Source organism: Nuphar pumila, chromosome 11 (assembly GCF_984573655.1).
Source record: "Nuphar pumila chromosome 11, dmNupPumi1.hap1.1, whole genome shotgun sequence".
In the NCBI taxonomy this organism is placed as follows: domain Eukaryota; kingdom Viridiplantae; phylum Streptophyta; class Magnoliopsida; order Nymphaeales; family Nymphaeaceae; genus Nuphar; species Nuphar pumila.
This window is the reverse complement of record NC_143259.1, coordinates 25,007,305-25,027,388: the sequence shown is the minus strand read 5'-3', so window position 1 is coordinate 25,027,388 and position 20,084 is coordinate 25,007,305. Positions and strand designations below refer to the sequence as shown.

Here is a 20,084-nt window from a genome sequence, read left to right as displayed (position 1 = left end):
TACCTGTTTAACTGCATATCTGCTTTAAACTGCGTAACATACTGAATTAAATGTCCTTAATTCAGTTTCTTGTAGTCTCTCTTGTGCACCTACTAGTTTTTCGCAAAACTTACCCATACTATGGGTACAGGTGATGATTAGGTACTCTACGGGCGATTGCGCGATTGCAAGATGACTTCAAGACTTCTTCTTCCTGCTCTTAGCTCGCGTCCTGGGCGCTATGGGTTTGTATCAGAGTCCTTGAGATATCCAAATCTTGTGAGTTTTGGTTCTTTTAGCTAACGTGCTCAAAGTTGTCAGATTGCCTTATGATTTATCAAAAGAAAAATCTTCCGCTGATTTCATAAACAAACTCTGAAGGAAAGAGATATTTCTAGTCTCTTGCCTGTTTTTCTAAAAAGGTTCGCAAGTTTGAAATTTGGGGCGTTACGGTTCCGATTTAATCAGAAGTCTATTAATTAATTAAGATAAATCAAATGAGGGGGGGGGGGATTTTATAAGGATTTCTAACCTAACCAAAACACTAACTACTAACCCTAATTAAACCTAATTGAACTCTAAAAAAATCTCAAATGTGGCACCACCTAATCTGGGCCGACATTTGGTTTTTAAAACCTTAATTAAAAGTTAAAATCAAAGTTTTAAAATACCAAAATAAAGGTAGAGTTTTAAAATCAATTTTGACTCTTTCAAACTTCTAATTTAGGTATAACACTAACTAAACCTAAACACCTTCAAATGTGGCGCCACCTACTATGGGCCCCATTTGATTTTTCAGAAAATGATTTTAAAAACTTAAAAATAAAGGGGTTAAAAACGATTTTTTTCGAAAAACTTCAAAAGGACACCTAGACTCACTAATATTTTTATATTTTTGAAATATATAAGACATGAAAATGAGATAATTTCAAATAAAGAGGAAAAAATTAGGGTTTGCACCCCTGCAGGGTGGGCCTCACTTGAAGAAATTTGTAAAAATTAGAAATTGACTTAAAAATCAAGTTTAAAACAAATCCATATAATTTTTCTAATGAAAATACTTTGAAATGAAGGAATATAAAGCTCTGGGGGTTGGCCAAATGACAAATGTCGATTTAGAACCCATGTTTTTAAAATTAATTTCGAAGTAAGGTTTTAAACCTTAAATCTGGATTGGAGATTTTGAAAAACCAGAGTGCTGGATCTCGAGGATGACATGCAATGCGATAAAATGATATGAAATGATATGAAATGACATGAAATGATTACAAAATATAAACCCTGAGCGAGGGATTTGAAGTCCCGAACCCCTGGCAGAGACAGAGGATTGAACATTCCTGTTCGAGGTTGAAAATTGAGGATTGAACATCAGACCCGATATTGGATCCGATCCAAATGTGAATTGAGTCTCAGATGTAACTAAAATTTTAAGGAAGGGAACTGATCCGAGTTCCGATTAGTGGTTGTACCAGCTGGGGGAATGATAAAAATGAAGTTTCGGACAACATGCTCAGAGAAATGATTTTGCCCCCGCAGGGCATAAAGTGACACTGAAAATGAAGTTTGAACTGGTCTCGACTGGTTTACATTGAATCCTAAGGTTTATGAACTCAGAGGAACTAAAATAACACCGACTCAACCAAAATCCTAGGCTAGATGATCGAGAAATGGTACAATTCTCAGAGAAATGCACACTGGAGTGAAATGGACCACATAAATGCACTGAGTTTGAGCTAAAATGAAGATCATAAATACTAAGATGAACTAATTCTGGAGCTCAAACACTAGCTCAACTGACAAAGGTTGGCCCAATTTCAGCTGAAATGGACTCCGACACTATGGAAAATGGATTTGAACTAAGACTGGAATACTTGAACTCCTGGTGAACTCAAGTTAGACTCAGGGGAACATGTCCGACCAGGAATAATTGACTTGGAAACAATTGACTCATGCTAGAAATCATCTCATTTATCAGGAAATTGATCAATTTTAGCCGAAATGGTCAGGAATCAACATGATTTGCTCATCGTGAGCTTAGGTGAGCTAGAAATGACTGACATTCTAACTGTTTTGAGATCAAAATGAGCTTGGTTGACTTTGACTGATAGAGATCTAAGGTCACCTAGGGGTAAAATGAGAATTTTACTAACAAAATAAGGGTGAAATGACACCTAAACTCGGATCGACCTAGGGCTAGACTCCTAAGAGGATTCACATTTGCTGAAAAGGGGTATATGATGATGAATGAGGAAAATTTGGGGTGTTTAGAGATGCCCCTCTTTGCTACTAAGCCGGTTGAAAGCCGAGCTTAGTGGCAAAGAAAAACACACCAAATTTGGGCTATAAAAATGCCCCGGTTCGAAGAATCTGACTTGATATGAAAGAATTATGCTCTAGTGAAGGTGGTGGTAGATATGGAATGAAGAAAATGGAGAAGAAGATTCACCTCATCGAAATGATGCTCAAGCTTGACCCTTACCTGAATGGGGAGACAAAAATACTTCACGAAAAAGGCTCAGGTGTAACCCTTAACCTGAACGGGCATGGATAAAATACCTCACGAAGTGAGGCTTAGGTGTAACCTTTAACCTGAACGGGCATTGATAAAATACCTCACAAAGTGAGGCTCAGGTGTAACCCTTAACCTGAACGGGCATGGATAACAGAATCCTCGAATGAAGAAACCATGATGGAACCTTCGGATTTCGTACAATAAATCTGAGAGGGGTTTGCAAAAGGCAAAAAATGGGGTTCTCTAAAGCTTTGAAAAGGGATTGATCTTAGGCATCTCATTACTGAGACTAAATAGTTTTTTGATGACCTTTTGCTGAAAAATATAAACGTTGATTCGACTTCGAACCGAAAACAAAAAAATGAACTGTCTATGGCGAGACAGTGAGGAACACATGGAAGTGTGCGAATCTGAGAGCCCAGGCGCTCAGATTAAAAAGAAGGGAAGAATCTTGAAAACTCGTGTTATCAAGTCCTAAAGAGGGATAACGACAACGCCAGGATAGAGACTCAACCAAAATCTTAGGCTGGATGATAGAGAAATGGTACAATTCTCAGTGAAATGGTCAGAAATGCACACCAGAGTGAAATGGACCACATAAATGCATTGGTTTGAGCTAAAATGAAGATCATAAATACTGAGATGAACTAATTTTGGAGCTCAAACACTAGCTCAACTGACAAGGGTTAGCCCAATTTCAGCTAAAATGAGTTGAAATGGGCTAAAATGAACTCCGACACTATGGAAAATGGATTTGAATTGAGACTGAAATACTTGAACTCCTGGTGAGCTCAAGTTAGACTCAGGAGAACAAGACTCACTGAGAATAACTAACTCAGAAACAATTGATTGAAATTCATGCTAGAAATGAGTTCATTTCTAAGGAAATGGATCAATTTTAGCCGAAATAGTCATTAATGAACATGATTTGCTCATTGTGAGCTAGAAATGACTGACATTCTAACTGTTTTGAGCTCAAAATAAGCTTGATTGACTCTGACTGACAGGGATCTAAGGTGACTTAGGGGTAAAATAAGAATTTTACTAACAAAATGGGGGTGAAATGACACCTAAACTCGGATCGACCTAGGGCTAGACTCTTAAGGGGATTGACATCTTGCTGAAAAGGGGTGTATGAGGATGAATGAGGAAAATTTGGGGTGTTTACAACGATACGTAGTCAACACACTTAAAAATGGGCCAAATTGTATTTTTTTCTAGTTTTGGGTTTTAAAAACCTCTTGAGGGACGACTCCCTCATTTGTGTAAAAGCCATTAGAGAGGTATCCACACACCCTATGACTCGTGAGAGCGATTTGGGGGCTGATCTGTGCATAAAGGAGAGGACTTTTGCTCCCAAACAGGTAGATGGGAAGTGCCAAATCAACAGAATTTGTGGATTCCATAGCTCCTTCCCCAACAACCTTAGACTGCTAGTTTCCAAATGGGGCCTTAGTGGTTCTTGTATTTGTTCTCTTAGTGGCCGTTGTGTTTGTGCCCTTAGTGGCTCATTTGTGCACTCTTGTGCTCATGTTCATAACTTTGGTGCTGGTGGACCTGCACTTCTTGGTGATTGCTTCATGACGGTTATAACATTTTTAGTTCTTAACTTTTTGATCATGATAAAGTTTCTTGTCTCATCATCGCTCTTAAGGTTTATGACTTTATGAACACTTCCATAAATTAGGTTCTATTTTCCTCCTCACGGCTAGTGTTTCCAATGACACTGGCAATATGTTTTTTTTTCCATATAATTTAACAAACCCAATATCTCTTCTTCAATGTTGGGGAACACCATTACTCATGTGCATCGGCAAAGGAAATGTGCCATAATTGTGATTGCTGTGTGACAAATATCAGCTTGTAGGTCAGATCATACAGTTGTTTGTGTATTACCTTTTCAAAATCCAAAAATTTGGTGTCATGTTTGTGGAGAAAAATCATATATTACTGTATAGTTGCTTTTGACGTGTCTTTCAGTGAAATTCTGATTCATTTTTCTCTTCAAAGGCCAACATATGTTTGTCATATTAACGCATTTTATATGAAAGCAGATAATTCTCACTCATGAGCATGCTGATGCAATTCTTGGCTTGGATGATATACGGGCAGTGCAGCCATTCAGTCCTATCAATGATATTGAACCTACCCCTGTTTATCTCACTCAGTTTGCGATGGAGAGGTATTTTCATCAGCTTTAAGAGATGTACTAGTTAACATATTCCATCATCTTGATGACTAGGCAAGCTAAAGCTGTAGTTGAATTGTAATAGTATGGTAACAAATCAGCACAGACCTTTATTTCTGTTTCTTGCAAATATAAAATTGATGCAATCTCAACATAGTGACAGTGGGTGTGTGATAGTCTTGCATATGTTTCTAGTCATCCCAAACTGTTTGTTTTGCCTACTTCCTCTTGTTTCAAAAGCAAAATTAATTTGTCTTTGTTATCCAATTAAATTCTTGCATCATTTTTGTTCCCGCATCTATGGATGTGAGAGTTTTCTGAGGAAGGATGAATGTTGAAGCGGAATGGCAGAAATTTCTACATAATAAAAGAAATTCTCAGGGTCTTGTCTTAATCACAACCAAAGTCTACCTGTTAGCTTCTATTTTATTGGTTTATGCAATTATATCATTGGAAAAAGCATCAGTTTATCCATAGCATCATAGCTTGGTGGATTATACTATTTCTTTTTTGAAAATTTAAGTGTCTGGGCATTCTCTGTCTTTCAACGATGCATCAAGTCCTTTGTGTTACAATTGTCAATCCATAACAGTATCAGTGTCCTTATTGAATAAACAATTAAAGCTTATGTTCCCATCAGATCCTGCATTCTGTTGTTTGGGGCCCTTGGTTTCTTTTTTTAGAGGCTGTTTTCTTGATGATTATCATAGGTTTACTTGGATTTCTTTGTGATTCTAGTAAAATCATGTGCTTCCAAAGTGATAGCAAGGGTGAATTTGTATAAAAAATGTGATAAATACCTTCAGGATCATGTATATACCATTGAGGGGTGGATTATCTTGGGAGTCCAAGAGCGTTCTCCTAAACAATAACAACTTAAAAGACCTTAAATAGAAAGGAAAGCACAACTGGGGGGATCCAAGCTGGACGTCCCTATCCAGGGGAGATTTCCTCTCCTGCTCCTTCCCATTTTGCCCCTCCATTGGCGCCATCTTCTTTTCCTTCTCATTTTGCCCTTGAAAGGGTGCCATCTTCTTTTCCTTCCCATTTTACCTATGAAACCCAGGAAATGTGCCTTTTCTGCCCTGCATATCTCCCGAATTGCCTCTGTTGACCTTTTTTGCAAAAGACTGGATTATCTTTTATCCTAACCCCAATTCCTGCTTACACTCATATGGATCAACATACCCATTTATCTAACAGGGATATCTAGATCCAATTTTCTTATTCTATTTGGGTCGTGATGCTATCCTATAGACAAATGTAGAGGGGTTTAAAGGTTGATTAGTGGCAAAAATATATGCACAACATTTTGGTAATGATTCAAAACATAGCTTGGTGGTCATGACTAGTGAATGTATTCTTGTGTGGAGACACAAAGGAGGCATTGTATACAGATAATTGTCTAGATGTCACAAATGAAATTGCAAACAGAAGATTATAAATTAAATAAGCCAATGTATAGGATAAATCAAATAGTTTGAAAGAAATCAGATATTACAAATTTGATATGATCATAACCAGTTAAATCTATTTACTTTTTTATGAACATGGCCTCAAAATCTGGGTAGGTGTTGGATGTTTTATCCAAGTAGTACCAACATTGACATAACAATTGCAAATCCCATGAGAATTTGAATTTTTCTGATGCGATCTTGTGAGAAAATCTTGTTGTCTTTTTAACTTCAGAAGCAAATCTAAAATGTTGATAGCATTTTAGGTATATTTCAAAATTCCAAATACTTTGTTTTCACCATCCAGGTTATTTTAGACTGGGCTTGTATTTCTTTAATCGCTTGGGATTGATTATCAGGTCCATGTGCTTGATTGGCTGTTTTTGTAACGCCCGTGAAAAAAAAAAATCGCGTCCGACTCGTGTCAGACACGTGTCGGGGTCTGGACCGCTGTGTCGGGCCCGGATCCGGGTCCGAATCGGACCCGAGCCTAACCCTACTCTGGTTTCTCGAACCTTCGAGCGACTGCATCTTTAAAAAAATGCAGGCTCAGTCGGGCGAGGGGTAAAACCCCCTCGCCACTCTCTCCTCTCCCGTCTCCGTTCCTCCCTGCGGCCACCGACGTCGGCGACTCGTCGCCGGCCACCACCCTTGTATCGGTTGCTGCAGGCATCGACGACAGCGGTCGGCCATCTCGCCCTTCGATCTGACATCGGTGACTCGCTGTCGGCCACCGCCTTCATCCCGATTGCGGCAGACATCGACGACGACCTTCGACAGCCCGCAACCTCAGCCGTCGACGGCCTCTAAGCTCCGGTTTCCCTTCTCTCCTCATCGCCTCACACCCTCTGAGCGAGTGTCGGTGATCGAAGCTGCCGACCACCACTGTCTCCCCTTCTGCCGCCATCGACGATCGAGGCTGCCAACAGTTGTGTCAGCGATCTTCACTTGCGGCAACCCCTGTTCCCGATGTCGGAGCTACTGACGGCCCTCCACCTTTGCTGCTGCCGGCAATCGAAGTCATCGACATCCTTTCAGCCATCGGCGACTTCGTCGATGTCCCCTTCGTCGGTGTGAGGCCCTGTCACTCCCTCTTCTCGGCTCCCCTTCGTTGGAGGATGACGCTGTTGACCTCGACCTTTTGATCGACAGTCTCTCGTTCTTTCCAGCCTGACGACTCCCCCGTGGCCGTGGTCTCCTGAGGTATAAAACCCTCCCCTCTCCTTCTCCTTTGTGTAGGATCGGTCGACAGGGGGGGCTGAGCCCCCTGTCGTCGCCTCTTGTCGATAGGGGGCTCCATCCCCCCCTGTCGCTTGGTTGTTTTTCGGCAGGGGTTCCCCCCCTGCCTGTTGTAGTCGCCTGTCAGGGGGGCTCTGCCCCCTACCCCCACCCTTTTTCTTGTTTGGTGGTGGTGGACCAGAGCCACCATCGCGGTGGCTCTGGGTCCCCCAGGAGGGGGCTGCCGAGCACCCCTCCTCGCTGTCCCCTCCTTGCCACCTTGTTTTCTGGTGGGTCGGCAGGGACCGAGTCCCTGCCACCACCTTGGGCTTTCGGGGTGTGTCGGCAGGGACCGATCGAGCCCTGTCACCCCCCCTTCTGTTGTTGTCCCGACAGGGGGCGGAGCCCCCCTGCTTTCTTGTTTTCGAGCAGGGCCTTGCCCCCTGCGTTTCATTGTTCTCCGGCAAGGGGCTTTGCCCCCTTGCTTTGTTCTTGCTGCTGGCAGGGGCAGAGCCCCTGCCTATTTGCGTTCCTAGCAGGGCGGTGCCTCTGTTTGTGATCCTGTTATGACAGGGGGTGTTTCCCCCCCTGCCTTGTTGCGGCAGGTGTGGCGGGGAGCCTCTGCTCCCTCCTCTGCTTTTCTTTGTGCTGGCAGACAGGGAGCTTCTGCTCCTTGCCTCTGCTGTTGCTGCCAGGCAGGGCTGAGGCCCCTGCCTCTGGCACCCTTGTCTGCAGGATGCAGAGTTCCTGCATCTGCCTCCTGCAGGCAAGGCGCCTTGCTGTATTTGTTGCTTCTCGTTTATATTATGACATATACTAATGTTCTAAGCTCTCCAGGTTGAACGGTGGATCCGGTTCGCCCTTTGTGGCTCGAGCTCTTGTTTGTCTACGCTGCGTGCGTACGAGGACCCACAACCCCTTAAGGTAGGGGATTCTTGCGTGAAAGGACAATGAACGAATAAATGCTAACATAAGAAAAGATAACTAAAAGAGGATGATATATGTATACGTATAATATATATACGTATGTCTTTACCTTGAAGGACGCGGTTTCGCGATCCTTGTCCTCTTTACTTTCTCGCACTTTCTTTTCTGTCGCCGCCGCGCTATATATGCCTAGGCTTTTCATTCCTGTCTTTACATTCCATGTCTTTTAACTCAAGGACGCGGTTTCACGATCCTTGTCCTCTTTACTTTCTCGCATTTTACTTTTCTGCTGCCCCGCGCTTTGCGCCCTGGCATTTACTTGCTTATGTTTGCCTTGTTCTCTAGGATGCAATCCTGGTCCTCCTTTACGTTCTTGCACTTTACTTTCTTGCATGTACTTGTTGCCCCGCGGTTTATGCGCCCTGACTTTGCTACTTGTTTTACCCTTTACTTTCCTGTGCTATCGTACTTGCTTTTGCGCTTACCTTTTGCATGTGTTTGTCCTTACCTGGCTGTTGCCCTTCGTGCATGTATTCTATCTCTGTCGCATGCTTCTTTACTTGCTTACGCTTATCGTTTAATCGAGGTGCAACCCTATGCCTCGTGAGTCGTCCTTTACACTTGCGTAGTCAGTATAGGATCTCATACCTCACGAGTTGCTTACGCAGTTGTCCGCTTGTGCATTACGATGATCGAGGTATGATCTCATACTTAGTGCGCAGCTCTAGCGTTCTACCCTCGCGGTGCAGCTTCGCCCATCAAGTCTTGCTCCTCGATTTGCCATTGTATTAGTATGTGCACGGGTTTGCCCCTTGTCAGCTTGCACTTCCTGAGTGCAGCTTCGAGTGTATAATGTATATCGTTTCACTTGTCTTAAAGGTCACGACACACACTTACATACTTCGGCTCTCCAAAGATGATGGTCTTAAGTGCAAACCTATTTTCAAGAATGTATAGCTGGTAAAGCAAAGATAGCGGCCGAATCTCCTAAATCGATGTATTTGGGAGAGGTGTGTTACAACCTCAGTTCGCCTGTCCGATATAACTCAGATAACCTTATTTAGGAGCCTGTGCATGAGTAGGGCGGGGATCCTAGCGAGGTACTTGCGCCATCGCTAGATCGGCGTTACCTCGCCTCTGATGCGAGACCTAGTTTCTAGGCTGTCTGGTTCAACCAAGATTGTAGCGCCTTCCTGTTAAAATATGTGTACTCGTACACATATATTTTGAAATATAATTCTTAAATGTACATATATATATTTCATCTTCCTAAAATACCCTCAAGGGTATTCTTGTAATTTGACATTTTATGCATATTCCAATTGGAATATGCATTGTAATTTTTCCCTTAATTTTTTGTTTTTTATTTTCTTAAATTTTGTATTTTGTACCACATTGGGGGCCTCCCAATAGAGACGTTGGGAGCCCCCAACGGTCACAAATGTGACCGTTGGGGGCTCTCTAACGTCTCCCTTGGGAGCCCCCAAGGTGGTCCCTTTTATGCTTATAAACAGGGGCTTGCCCCTTTGTATTCTTTGAGATTTGGAGGAGCTCTTGCTCCATTGTAAGGGGTTTTTACCCTTGTCTTCCTCTTCTTCAATAATATTCAACTTATGACTTTATGTCATATTTTTGCCCCTTGTGTGGGTTTATGTGTTAGCACATTATGTGCTTGTGTTGTTCCCTTTAATGGGTTTATTCGTACTTCATGTGCATGTGTATGGGTTCATTATTGAACCTAATGTATTCAAAGCCACTTTCTAACATGGTATCAGAGTCCGGTTACGATGGGGTTGTCTCTTGGCGCAACGGAAAGCGTGGTGCTCAAGAAATGGTGAAGTATTCGTTGTTCCTCTCTTTTTTTAGAAGTTTTCGGTATGTATCTCTTTTCTTAACATATTATGCATTATGAAACTATTTTTCTTGCACATTTAGTGTTTTTGATAGTTGAATCATTTTCTTTCACATTTCGCGTGTTCGTATATTTTAAAATATCTACTTTTAAATTTGGTAAATTTGTTTATTGTTCAAATATATAATTCTTGGTTATATAGTTATCGATTTCTCATCACATATAATAGTAATTTATGTTTTGCAAAATTGTTTTTCAATTATGTGAGATTTATGATTTTTCATAAGAATTTCGTGATTAACCTATAAGTTAACTTTTTAAATACGATTTCTTGCTAGATTAATGATCTTTGTTTAAAAACTCTTTAATCTCATATAAAGTCTAATTTGTTTTGAGTTCCTCTCTTGTTTATGGATTTTAGTGCATTTTTTGGAAAAAATCTTGATATAATTCTTGTATAAGAATCTCTCACATCTAAATCCTTGTTATGAATCCTAAGTAGTTCTCGTTAATGATAGCTATTTATGAGAACTCCTAAAGATGTTTCAATGATTTTGGTTTATTTAAAGGTTTTTTGAAAAATTGTTTGTGATAAATAGGTTGTTCGAACCGTTGTAAAAGATCTTTTAAAAGAATTTCTCACACTAATATAGAATGCATAGTGTATCTATTACATCTTTTTGGTATAAAAGATTTCATTAAATTTATTGATGCAACTTTACAAACTTGTTGGTTTGTATTTTTCACATAAGATTTCAAAACCTCTTGATTGTATGCCTACATTGGCCATAATATGGTCTTCTTTTAAATTGCATTTATCAAGCATAAAATTGCATAATTGAAGCTTGAGAGTCTCAAGCATTTGCATCTTTTATGAAATACATGCATGTTTGATATTATTACGCTTTTTGCGTATTCTTTGTTTAAGTGTTGTGAGAGTGCCTTCGTGCACATCTTTTTTTAAAGTATTTGTACTCATATACGTATTGTCTCTTCGTAGACATTTTTATATTATGGAGCTTTTGTGCACATTTCTTTTGGTGAAAGTGTAATGAATTTAGATATTGATTCTTTTGTTGAATCATTATAAAACATTGTAAGTGCTTATGGCACTTTGTACGTTTCCGCATATCTCAATCAAAGAATATTAAAACTTGTTGTATGGGATTTAATCTCAATTCTATAAATTTTCAAGTATTTTTGAATATCTTTTCTTGGGTATTGTGTTAAAGCTCTCCTTGCGAATCATTACGGTTCTTGTGATTTCTTTGTTAAAAGCTTGATTTTCTTCTCTTGATTATCCCAAGATGATTTCTTTATGTCATTTGAAAAAGTTTTTTTTATGGTACTTATCTTATCCATCACAAGTTATATGATGCATCAATTCTTTTATGGCCCTATTGTTATATTAGAGATATTTGAGGTGAGTTATGGGCACCTTGGGACTCTAGAATGATTTGGTATATGATCTCTAATTATGAGTGTGTCACTTGTTGTTATGTCATTTTAGATTGTCCACTTACCATATTATAGATGGTGGTTGAGGTGAGTTATGGGCACCTTGGGACTCTAGAATGATTTGGTATATGAGTGTGTCACTAGTTTGATGTTGGCCATTGATCTTATGGATGCTCTTATTTATATATAAATGTGATGGATATATGATGTTTGAAACCTTAAAATGTTTTAAGGTATATTAATATCAAGGTTATTGGGATTATTGCCCAACCTTTTATTGTTTATGAATCTTATGAGTGCATTTGCACATTTGTATCTTGTGCTTTTGTGCACAAGTGTTCTTGGTGTGTGTATATTCACACATTTATTCCAAAATATTGTTGTTATGGGTATTCTTTTTGAAGAATATTGTTCTATTGATTCAAGGTTTTATATATATGTTTGTCATTACAAAGTTTCATTACCTCAAAAGTCTTCTCCTTTTATAACTCTTATCTAAGTGTCATCATATGTAGACAAGAATTTTATTACACCTTTGTGTGTTGATAGCCCTTTGTTGGCTTTGTATTCTCTTGTTCTAGTAGCTAAACACACTTGTCTTGAGTGTTATCATATGTAGACAATGCACGTTGATTCACACCATGGTGTGTGATATTTAGTCCATGTTGGCATTTGTGTCATTGTTCTAGTCGCTGAGTTATATGCCCATGGTTGGCTTCTTTCACTCAATTCAAGTGTCATTTTATGTAGACAAGAGATGTATTCTGTTTTTAGCCCATGGTTGGCTTAATACTCTTATTCTAGTAGCTAAACATACTTGATCTTGAGTGTATTTTTACGTAGACAAGAGATGCTTTTTGTCCATGTTGGCATGTATTCTCTTGTTCTTGTCGTTGATGTACTCATTTCAAGTATTATTATATGTAGACAAGAGGTATTTTTACACACCTTAGTGTGTGTTATTTGGCCTTTAATGGCATTATATTTATATTCTTGATCTAGTAGCTTATACACTTGATTTATGGGTTTTAGAGGACTAATGAGGTAGTTGCTTGTAGTGGATAAACTATTTTTGAAAATTACAAAATTTATTGTGTTTTTTGATACAAGTGAATCATATCTATGATATGTTTTTAAAATTGATATTTTAGCATTTAATCTATATATTAAGTGCTTACAGTTCTTCGACGACTTTTGTATTTTATATGCAAAATAAGTCTTTTGTCTCAAATGATATTCTTTTTTGAATCTTGGGTGGATGCTTTAACATATTTAGTCAAATCATGCTTCATATTTATGACATTTGTTTGACATAGATCTTCTTCCTAAAGATGTGAAAAACTCTATTGTTGATCTATGCATGTTAAATATACTTATTCGACATGCCTTTGGACATTAGTATCCATGTTCATTTAAAACTTTTTAGACTCTTGTGTTTATTTTGACTTAAGTATGTTTGGAGCATGTTCATTGATGATTTCTTAAGCGTTAATTCATTTTGATAGTATATGCATATGCTCATTATGGCCTTTTGGGCCCTCATTCAATAAAACATATGTAGCTTATGTCTCTTCGTAGGCTTATTGTGATGTCCCTTAATGGACCATTTTGTTATTCCCCATTATGGGGTTGTGTTTGTCCAATGTTGGACCTTGTGAATGCATTATGCATTTTTGCAATTCGTTTTCGCTCACTATTTAACATGATATATGATTTTGAAACCTTGGTTTTCTAAATTTTCTTTTCTAGAGTAATTATCCTATTATGCATAAATTTTTGAATGTTCCATTTCAGTAAAATGCAAAGATATTTTTTACTTGTTCTTTGTTGTTATTTCACAGGATCTTGGAGATAAGACAAAGACAAGTACCCTGGATGGTTCGGGAAATGTGTTCCCTTTAGAAGACAATTGGAGGAAGGCATTTTCAAGTTTCAATTGCATCCTTGCCGAAGCCTCTTGGAGTCTTCTCCTTTTTTCAATCTTTTCGTTTCCCCGCAAAGATTGAGGGAGGGTGTTAAAATATGTGTACTCGTACACATATATTTTTAAATATAATTCTTAAATGTACATATATATATTTATATATATATATAAAGATACGTATACATATATATATGTATACGTATCTCTATTTATATATATATATAGAAATATATATATTTTATCTTCCTAAAATACCCTCAAGGGTATTCTTGTAATTTGACATTTTACGCATATTCCAATTGGAACATGCATTGTAATTTTTCCCTTAATTTTCTGTTTTTTTTTTCTTAAATTTCGTATTTTGTACCACATTGGGGGCCTCCCAATAGAGACGTTGGGGGCTCTCCAACGTCTCCCTTGGGAGCCCCCAAGGTGGTCCCTTTTATGCTTATAAATAGGGACTTGCCCCTTTGTATTCTTTGAGATTTGGAGGAACTCTTGCTCCATTGTAAAGGGGTTTTTACCCTTGTCTTCCTCTTCTTCAATAATATTCAACTTATGACTTTATGTCATATTTTTGCCCCTTGTGTGGGTTTATGTGTTAGCACATTATGTGCTTGTGTTGTTCCCTTTAATGGGTTTATTCGTACTTCATGTGCATGTGTATGGGTTCATTATTGAACCTAATGTATTCAAAGCCACTTTCTAACACTTCCTTCCTTCGTGGAAGTATTGTTGGATCTCTTACGAGGGATCCATGTTCCTCCTCTTGTAGTTATACCTTTAGTCACGTACGTTATGTTTGGACTACGAAGAGCAGGACGAAAGGTCTGTAGTAACCTCTCAGCGTGTATTGACACATTAAGCTAATCCTGTTATGTTGATATTCGCCTAATAGGCAGAATGCTTGTGATTGTCTAAAGGACCCGAGCACGATAAGTGAGAACTTGAATGAGTTCACTGTAGACTTCTGTAAAGCAGAAGTATTGCGATTTCCTGCGAGAGATCCATTCCCCTCTCATCATGGTTGTACTTTTGAATAGGTACGTTGCGTACTACGATTAGCAGGATGAGAGGTCTATGTCTGCCTCGAACATGCAATGACATGTGTTTGAGATCACAAAAGTGATGTTTCTACCCTCACTACGGATTGACCATTTTCATCGTGGTTGTACATTTGAATAGGTACGTTGCGTACTGCGGTGAGTAGGATGAGAAGTGTGTGGTTGCCTCGAACGCGCAATGACGCGTATAATTTACCTAAATAATAATGGTCATGCGCCTTCACAGGCAAGATGCTCGATTGGGTTGAAAGACCAAAGCATGTAGAATGAGACGACGGTTAAGAAAACCCTCCGTCGTGCTCATTCGAACTGATTCATCAAGAGAGAGGATGAATGGTACAAAACTCCGATGGACAGTCATTAATGGCAATTTCGGGCAAAGATCCGACCTTCTCCAGTCATCGGAGGTTAGAGGAAATCCTTTAGGCCACTTATGTAGAAGTTCAGATGCACATCCATTTGGGCCTTTGTTTGCCTTTGGGGATTTGCTCTCTTGGTCACTGGCCGTCCCCTTAGGAAGCAGACTCAGTCAGTCATTCAGGGTATAATAAAATACATAGTATAATAAACCCCTGAATCGATCTCGGCTGTTTCTACGTCTTGCCTTGTGCGTACCTACAACAACCTGCTCATAATGAGACAAGATATAACTTATACACATGATCATGAGATATGCGTGTTGTGACGTGCATTGCTTGCTTGCTTGTTAGCTCGGTAGTTCGGTATGCTACTCGTCGAGCTATTTACGCCTGTCGAGGCGTTACCCTTGTTGGTTAAACTGCTTGCGTAGTTCTGCTAAGTAATGACTAGCTTCTCATGCTAGTTGTTGCATATTGTGATATGAATTGCTTGTGATGCAATAGCTTGTGCCTTACAATTAATGTAGCTACTTGTCGATAACTGAACCATCCAATGGTACATGTATGTTTTGCGAGCATCATTATGAATGTTCGTCTTATTCAATTGCTTTGCTTGCCTGGTGAATAAAGTTAGTTACTCTTCACCTATAGCATCTGTGAGGTCGCTATAGTTGCTTGTTTAGCACTATGATCCTCCCTGCTCTTGTATGTAGCTATTGGCCTTATTAAAGCTTTGCTTACTTCACAATACCTTTTTTAGATCTGCTAGTCTTGCTTTTCCTGCTTGATCTAATGATTATCTTGCTTATTGCAGCTTTTGTTCCTCCTTGTCTTTTGCACCCCTACTAGTCTGTTGTGAGACTGACCCATTTCATGGGCAGGTGGTGAATAAGTTGAGACAGCTTGCGATGGCACAATGATGTGATGCATTCAAGGCAATGCCCTTTCCTGACATTGCGCTCCTGAGGACCCTTTTGATAGATGTGGTCTAAAGTTTCTTTGAAAGCATCTCTTTTGATTAGAACTCTGGATTTCTAAAACTGTATTACCAAAACGTAATTCTTCTTTTCATTTCAATAAAATATATATTTGAGTTGCAAATCGGTTTATAAGGGGCGTTTGCTTTTGTGTTGTAAAGCGCCCAAGGTCTAGGGACTTGCTGTTTGGAACCTGATCTTCCGCTGAACTTTTGTTTTAAACTCTGATAAATGATTAATTTCAAAGCTTTCAACCTTTCTCATAAAAGGTTTCAAGTCCACGATTTTGGGGCGTTACAGTTTTGCTGCTGGTGTGTCCAACTATTGATTCCCTCAACACATGATATTCTTGCCAATATTTCCATGTTCTAATACAACAATCCTTAGTTGGTATAGTTCCTTTTCATGTGTTTCTCCTAAATAGCACTTGCCACCTTGAAGTTATTGGTAACCTTATCACTATATTTTGTTTTGCCTCTGTTTTATTATTTGTAAACTTATTTTTTCTTGTCAAAGAAAATAAGGGGACCAATATATTTCATCATTGACAGTTCATAATGTTGTCAATGAAAATTACATGTTTTGGTTTATCTTTAAATTGGGATGTTATGCATGTATGCACATGCACATCCAATCTCGAATGGAATGAGCGACTCGGGATGAGGCGCTGACCAAGACTTGATCTACTTGTTCCCTGGCGGTCCTACTTTCTTTCAGTTTGGAATCTTTGTTTTGAGACTCATAATGTGAAAACTCTGACGTTGGATTCTATTATTATTGAAATAAAAATAAATGGTGTGGTTTGCTTTTACCTTCCTGTATCGTTCTAAAATGCTTAACCTTGAAATTATTAGTTGTTTCCGCTAAAAGAAAATCCTCAAAAGTCTGGGTTAAAATTTCGGGGCGTTACAGTTATGGTATCAGAGCCTAGGAACAATAAATCAAAGATCACGGTCATGCCACATCCTGTAATCGCTCAGTGAGTATAATTTTTATTTTTTTTACTTTATTAGTCATGATAATTACATTGTTTCTCCTGTATAAGTATAAATATATATAGGTAATGATTTTTGGAACACTACAATTCAAAGATAGTAAAATTGTGTGTATTGCAATGATTAATAGATGTATCGCCGATCCCAAGCTAGTTCGAGCACAACCAATGAATGGCAGGAGCAAAGGGGTTTCGTGATGGAAACTCTAGGTAATCTGGCTCAGGCAATGGACACTCAAACGCGCAACCAGACAGAGCTAGCTGCAGCCATAAGCAGGAGTCAAAATACCAACACGATCACATATGAGAAATTCCTGAAATTAAATCCGCCAACTTTTTCAGGAAAGGCTGACCTAGAGGTAGCCGAGAACTGGATCGCGGAAACAGAGCGAACATTTCGGGTTTTGCCTGTTCTCGAGGATAAACAAACGAACTTTGGTACCTATCACTTGACGGAAGATGCTCAAAAGTGGTGGGACACAACCTGAACCATCCACTTTGCCGGGATGGATACTATTCCATGGGAAGATTTCAAACGGACATTTTTAGAGACATATTTCCCCCAGTACGCTCGTGATCAGAAGCATCAGGAGTTCTTGGAGCTTACTCAAGGAAATATGAATTTGGTAGAATACACTACCAAATTTCGGACCTTGGAGCGTTATTGCCCAAATTTGTTCGCGAATGATAAAGTCAGAGCAACTAGGTATGTCCGCGGACTCAAGGACGGATTACGACCAAGAGTGATGATTAATCTGCCGTCCACCCTCGCACAAGCCATTGAAGTGGCTACTACGCTGAACGAAGAATGGGAGCGATCAAGGAAGGGTCAAAAGGACACACTGGGGAAGCAGAGAGCCGGTCCGCAGCAGCACCACAGTGGCAAGAAGTACCAGCCACCTCACAAGAAGCAGAGGTACAATGGTGGTAATCATCCTCCGCAGCAACAAGGACAAAATCGGGTGTGCCAGAAGTGCAACCGGTTCCACTACGGACAACCTTGCCCCAGAAACACCGGTGCATGTCTCTACTGTGGAAAGATGGGTCATTATGCCCGTCAGTCCCACAAGAAGATGGCGGATATGCATAAACGGAATGCCGGAGGAGGGCAGCAGCAACAACCATCTCAGCAGCAGCAAGCACCGCAGCAAAATGCACAGAAGAGGGTGCCTGGACGCGTATATGCCACCACTGTGGATGAGTTGGAGAAAGGAAATCTGGTACAAGGTACAGTATTTGTCAATGGCTATGCTGCACTCGTTCTATTTGACTGTGGTGCTACACATTCGTTCATATCTATAGAGTTTGCAAAACTACTGAAAGCACATACTGAATCCCTGAAACATGCATTAGACGTGTATAATCCGATAAGATATAATTCGATATGTGTAAACTAATCCCTGATGTAATAATTGTACTTGAAGGGCAGAACTTACCTGCTGATCTAATCTTGCTCGATATGACTGAATATGATGTCATATTGGGGATGAATTGGTTATATGAACATTATGCCAATGTTCTTTGTCACCAAGGGAAAGTGGTTTTATCCCGACCAGGATTGCCAAAGGTTGAGTTTCGGCTCTCCAGACTTACGGGGAAGGGCTGAATTGTATCGGTATTAAAGGTTCAGAAGTATATGCGGCAAGGGTACCGAGCATTCCTAGTAAATGTATTCTCCTGCGAGTCGAAGGTCACACCATTAGGAGAACTTGAAGTGGTTCGTGAATTCCCAGAGGTGTTTCCGGATGAGTTGTCTAGACTACCTCCACAGCGTGAGGTGGATTTTCATATCGAGTTGGTGCCTGGGACGACACCGATCTCGAAAGTGCCTTATCGTATGGCCCAGTAGAGTTGGAGGAGCTGAAGAAACAACTCCAGGAGTTGATGGAGCAAGGCTTCATTAGACCAAGCGTGTCACCATGGAGAGCACCAGTTCTTTTTGTGAAAAAGAAAGATGGTTCTATGAGCGACGCGGGATGAGGCGCTGACCAAGACTTGATCTACTTGTTCCCTGGCGGTCCTACTTTCTTTCAGATTGGAATCTTTGTTTTGAGACTCATAATGTGAAAACTCTGATGTTGGATTCTATTATTATTGAAATAAAAATAAATGGTGTAGTTTGCTTTTACCTTCCTGTATCGTTTTGAAATGCTTAACCCTAGAATTATTAGTTGTTTCCGCTAAAAAAAAAAATCCTCAAAAATCTGGGTTAAAATTTCGGGGCGTTACACATAATGTTGTGAATGAAAATTACATGTTTTGGTTTATCTTTAAATTGGGATGTTATGCATGTATGCACATCTAATCTCAAAATGAAATTAGCCAATTTTTTCAACCAAGTATTTTGTGCCAAACATTTATATCTTTATGTTGGGCAACATTACAAAAATAGTTCTTTGGTATTTGAAGAAAATCCACGTAGTATAGATCTCCCTTCCTAGAGCCTTCCCCAATCAACTCCCCGGACTGGCAATCCTGTATTCAACATTTGTTAGATAAAAATTTTATATCATATCCATGGTTCGAGAGTTCAGAGACCGAAAGCAAATTTAAATTTAATTTTGGTATAAATTTAATTTTAGAAATAAAAAAACCTTGATTTTCAAAATTTTAAATCCCTTTGATTTCAAGAGAAGTGCCATCCGCGGTTGAAACAAAAGATGGAGATGCATTTTTTGAATATTTCAAAAGAGAAAATATTTAGAGTCATATGAAATGAGACGTCCAAATCCAAAAGCTAAGAGGTCTTACTGGGAGGGAAGAAAGTTGACATGGCGGCCCCAGAAGTTGCACCTTTGAGGAGTGGTTGAACAACTTCTACGATTTGGCTTAGAGATAGAGCTCCATTGGTGGAATTAGATGGCTCTTATTCCATATGTGGTTGAAATGTGGTAGACATAGCCAACATCTTCTTCCATTTTGGATACATCGGTTTAATAATGTGTCTCGGTTCTTTGCAAAAATGACATATAATTTTGTTATAATATCTTCTTCCATATTGGCCACCATTTTCTCTTGTTTCTTGATTTTTGAAATAAGGGGGTTTGTATGTTTTCAAATTGTTTTCCAGTCTAAAAACGGCATATGTTCCTTCATTTTCTTCTTTGTTTAAAGGCATCACAAGAACACTTGGATTGGTCTTGCTCAATCCCATGCGAGTTTCTTCTCCACTTAGTTT

General features: G+C 39.5%; 1 protein-coding gene across 4 annotated transcripts in view; it reads left to right on the top strand.

Annotated features, from left to right (window-relative positions):
• LOC149822199 (Metallo-hydrolase/oxidoreductase superfamily protein) overlaps window positions 1-20,084 on the top strand; it is a 195,559-nt gene that overhangs the window by 23,008 nt on the left and 152,467 nt on the right. For all 4 annotated transcript variants that reach the window (XM_089981040.1, XM_089981042.1, XM_089981039.1 and 1 more), the window contains exon 3: window positions 4,546-4,673. In XM_089981040.1, coding sequence (XP_089837166.1) covers window positions 4,546-4,673 — 128 coding nt within the window. The remainder of the gene's footprint in view (window positions 1-4,545; window positions 4,674-20,084) is intronic.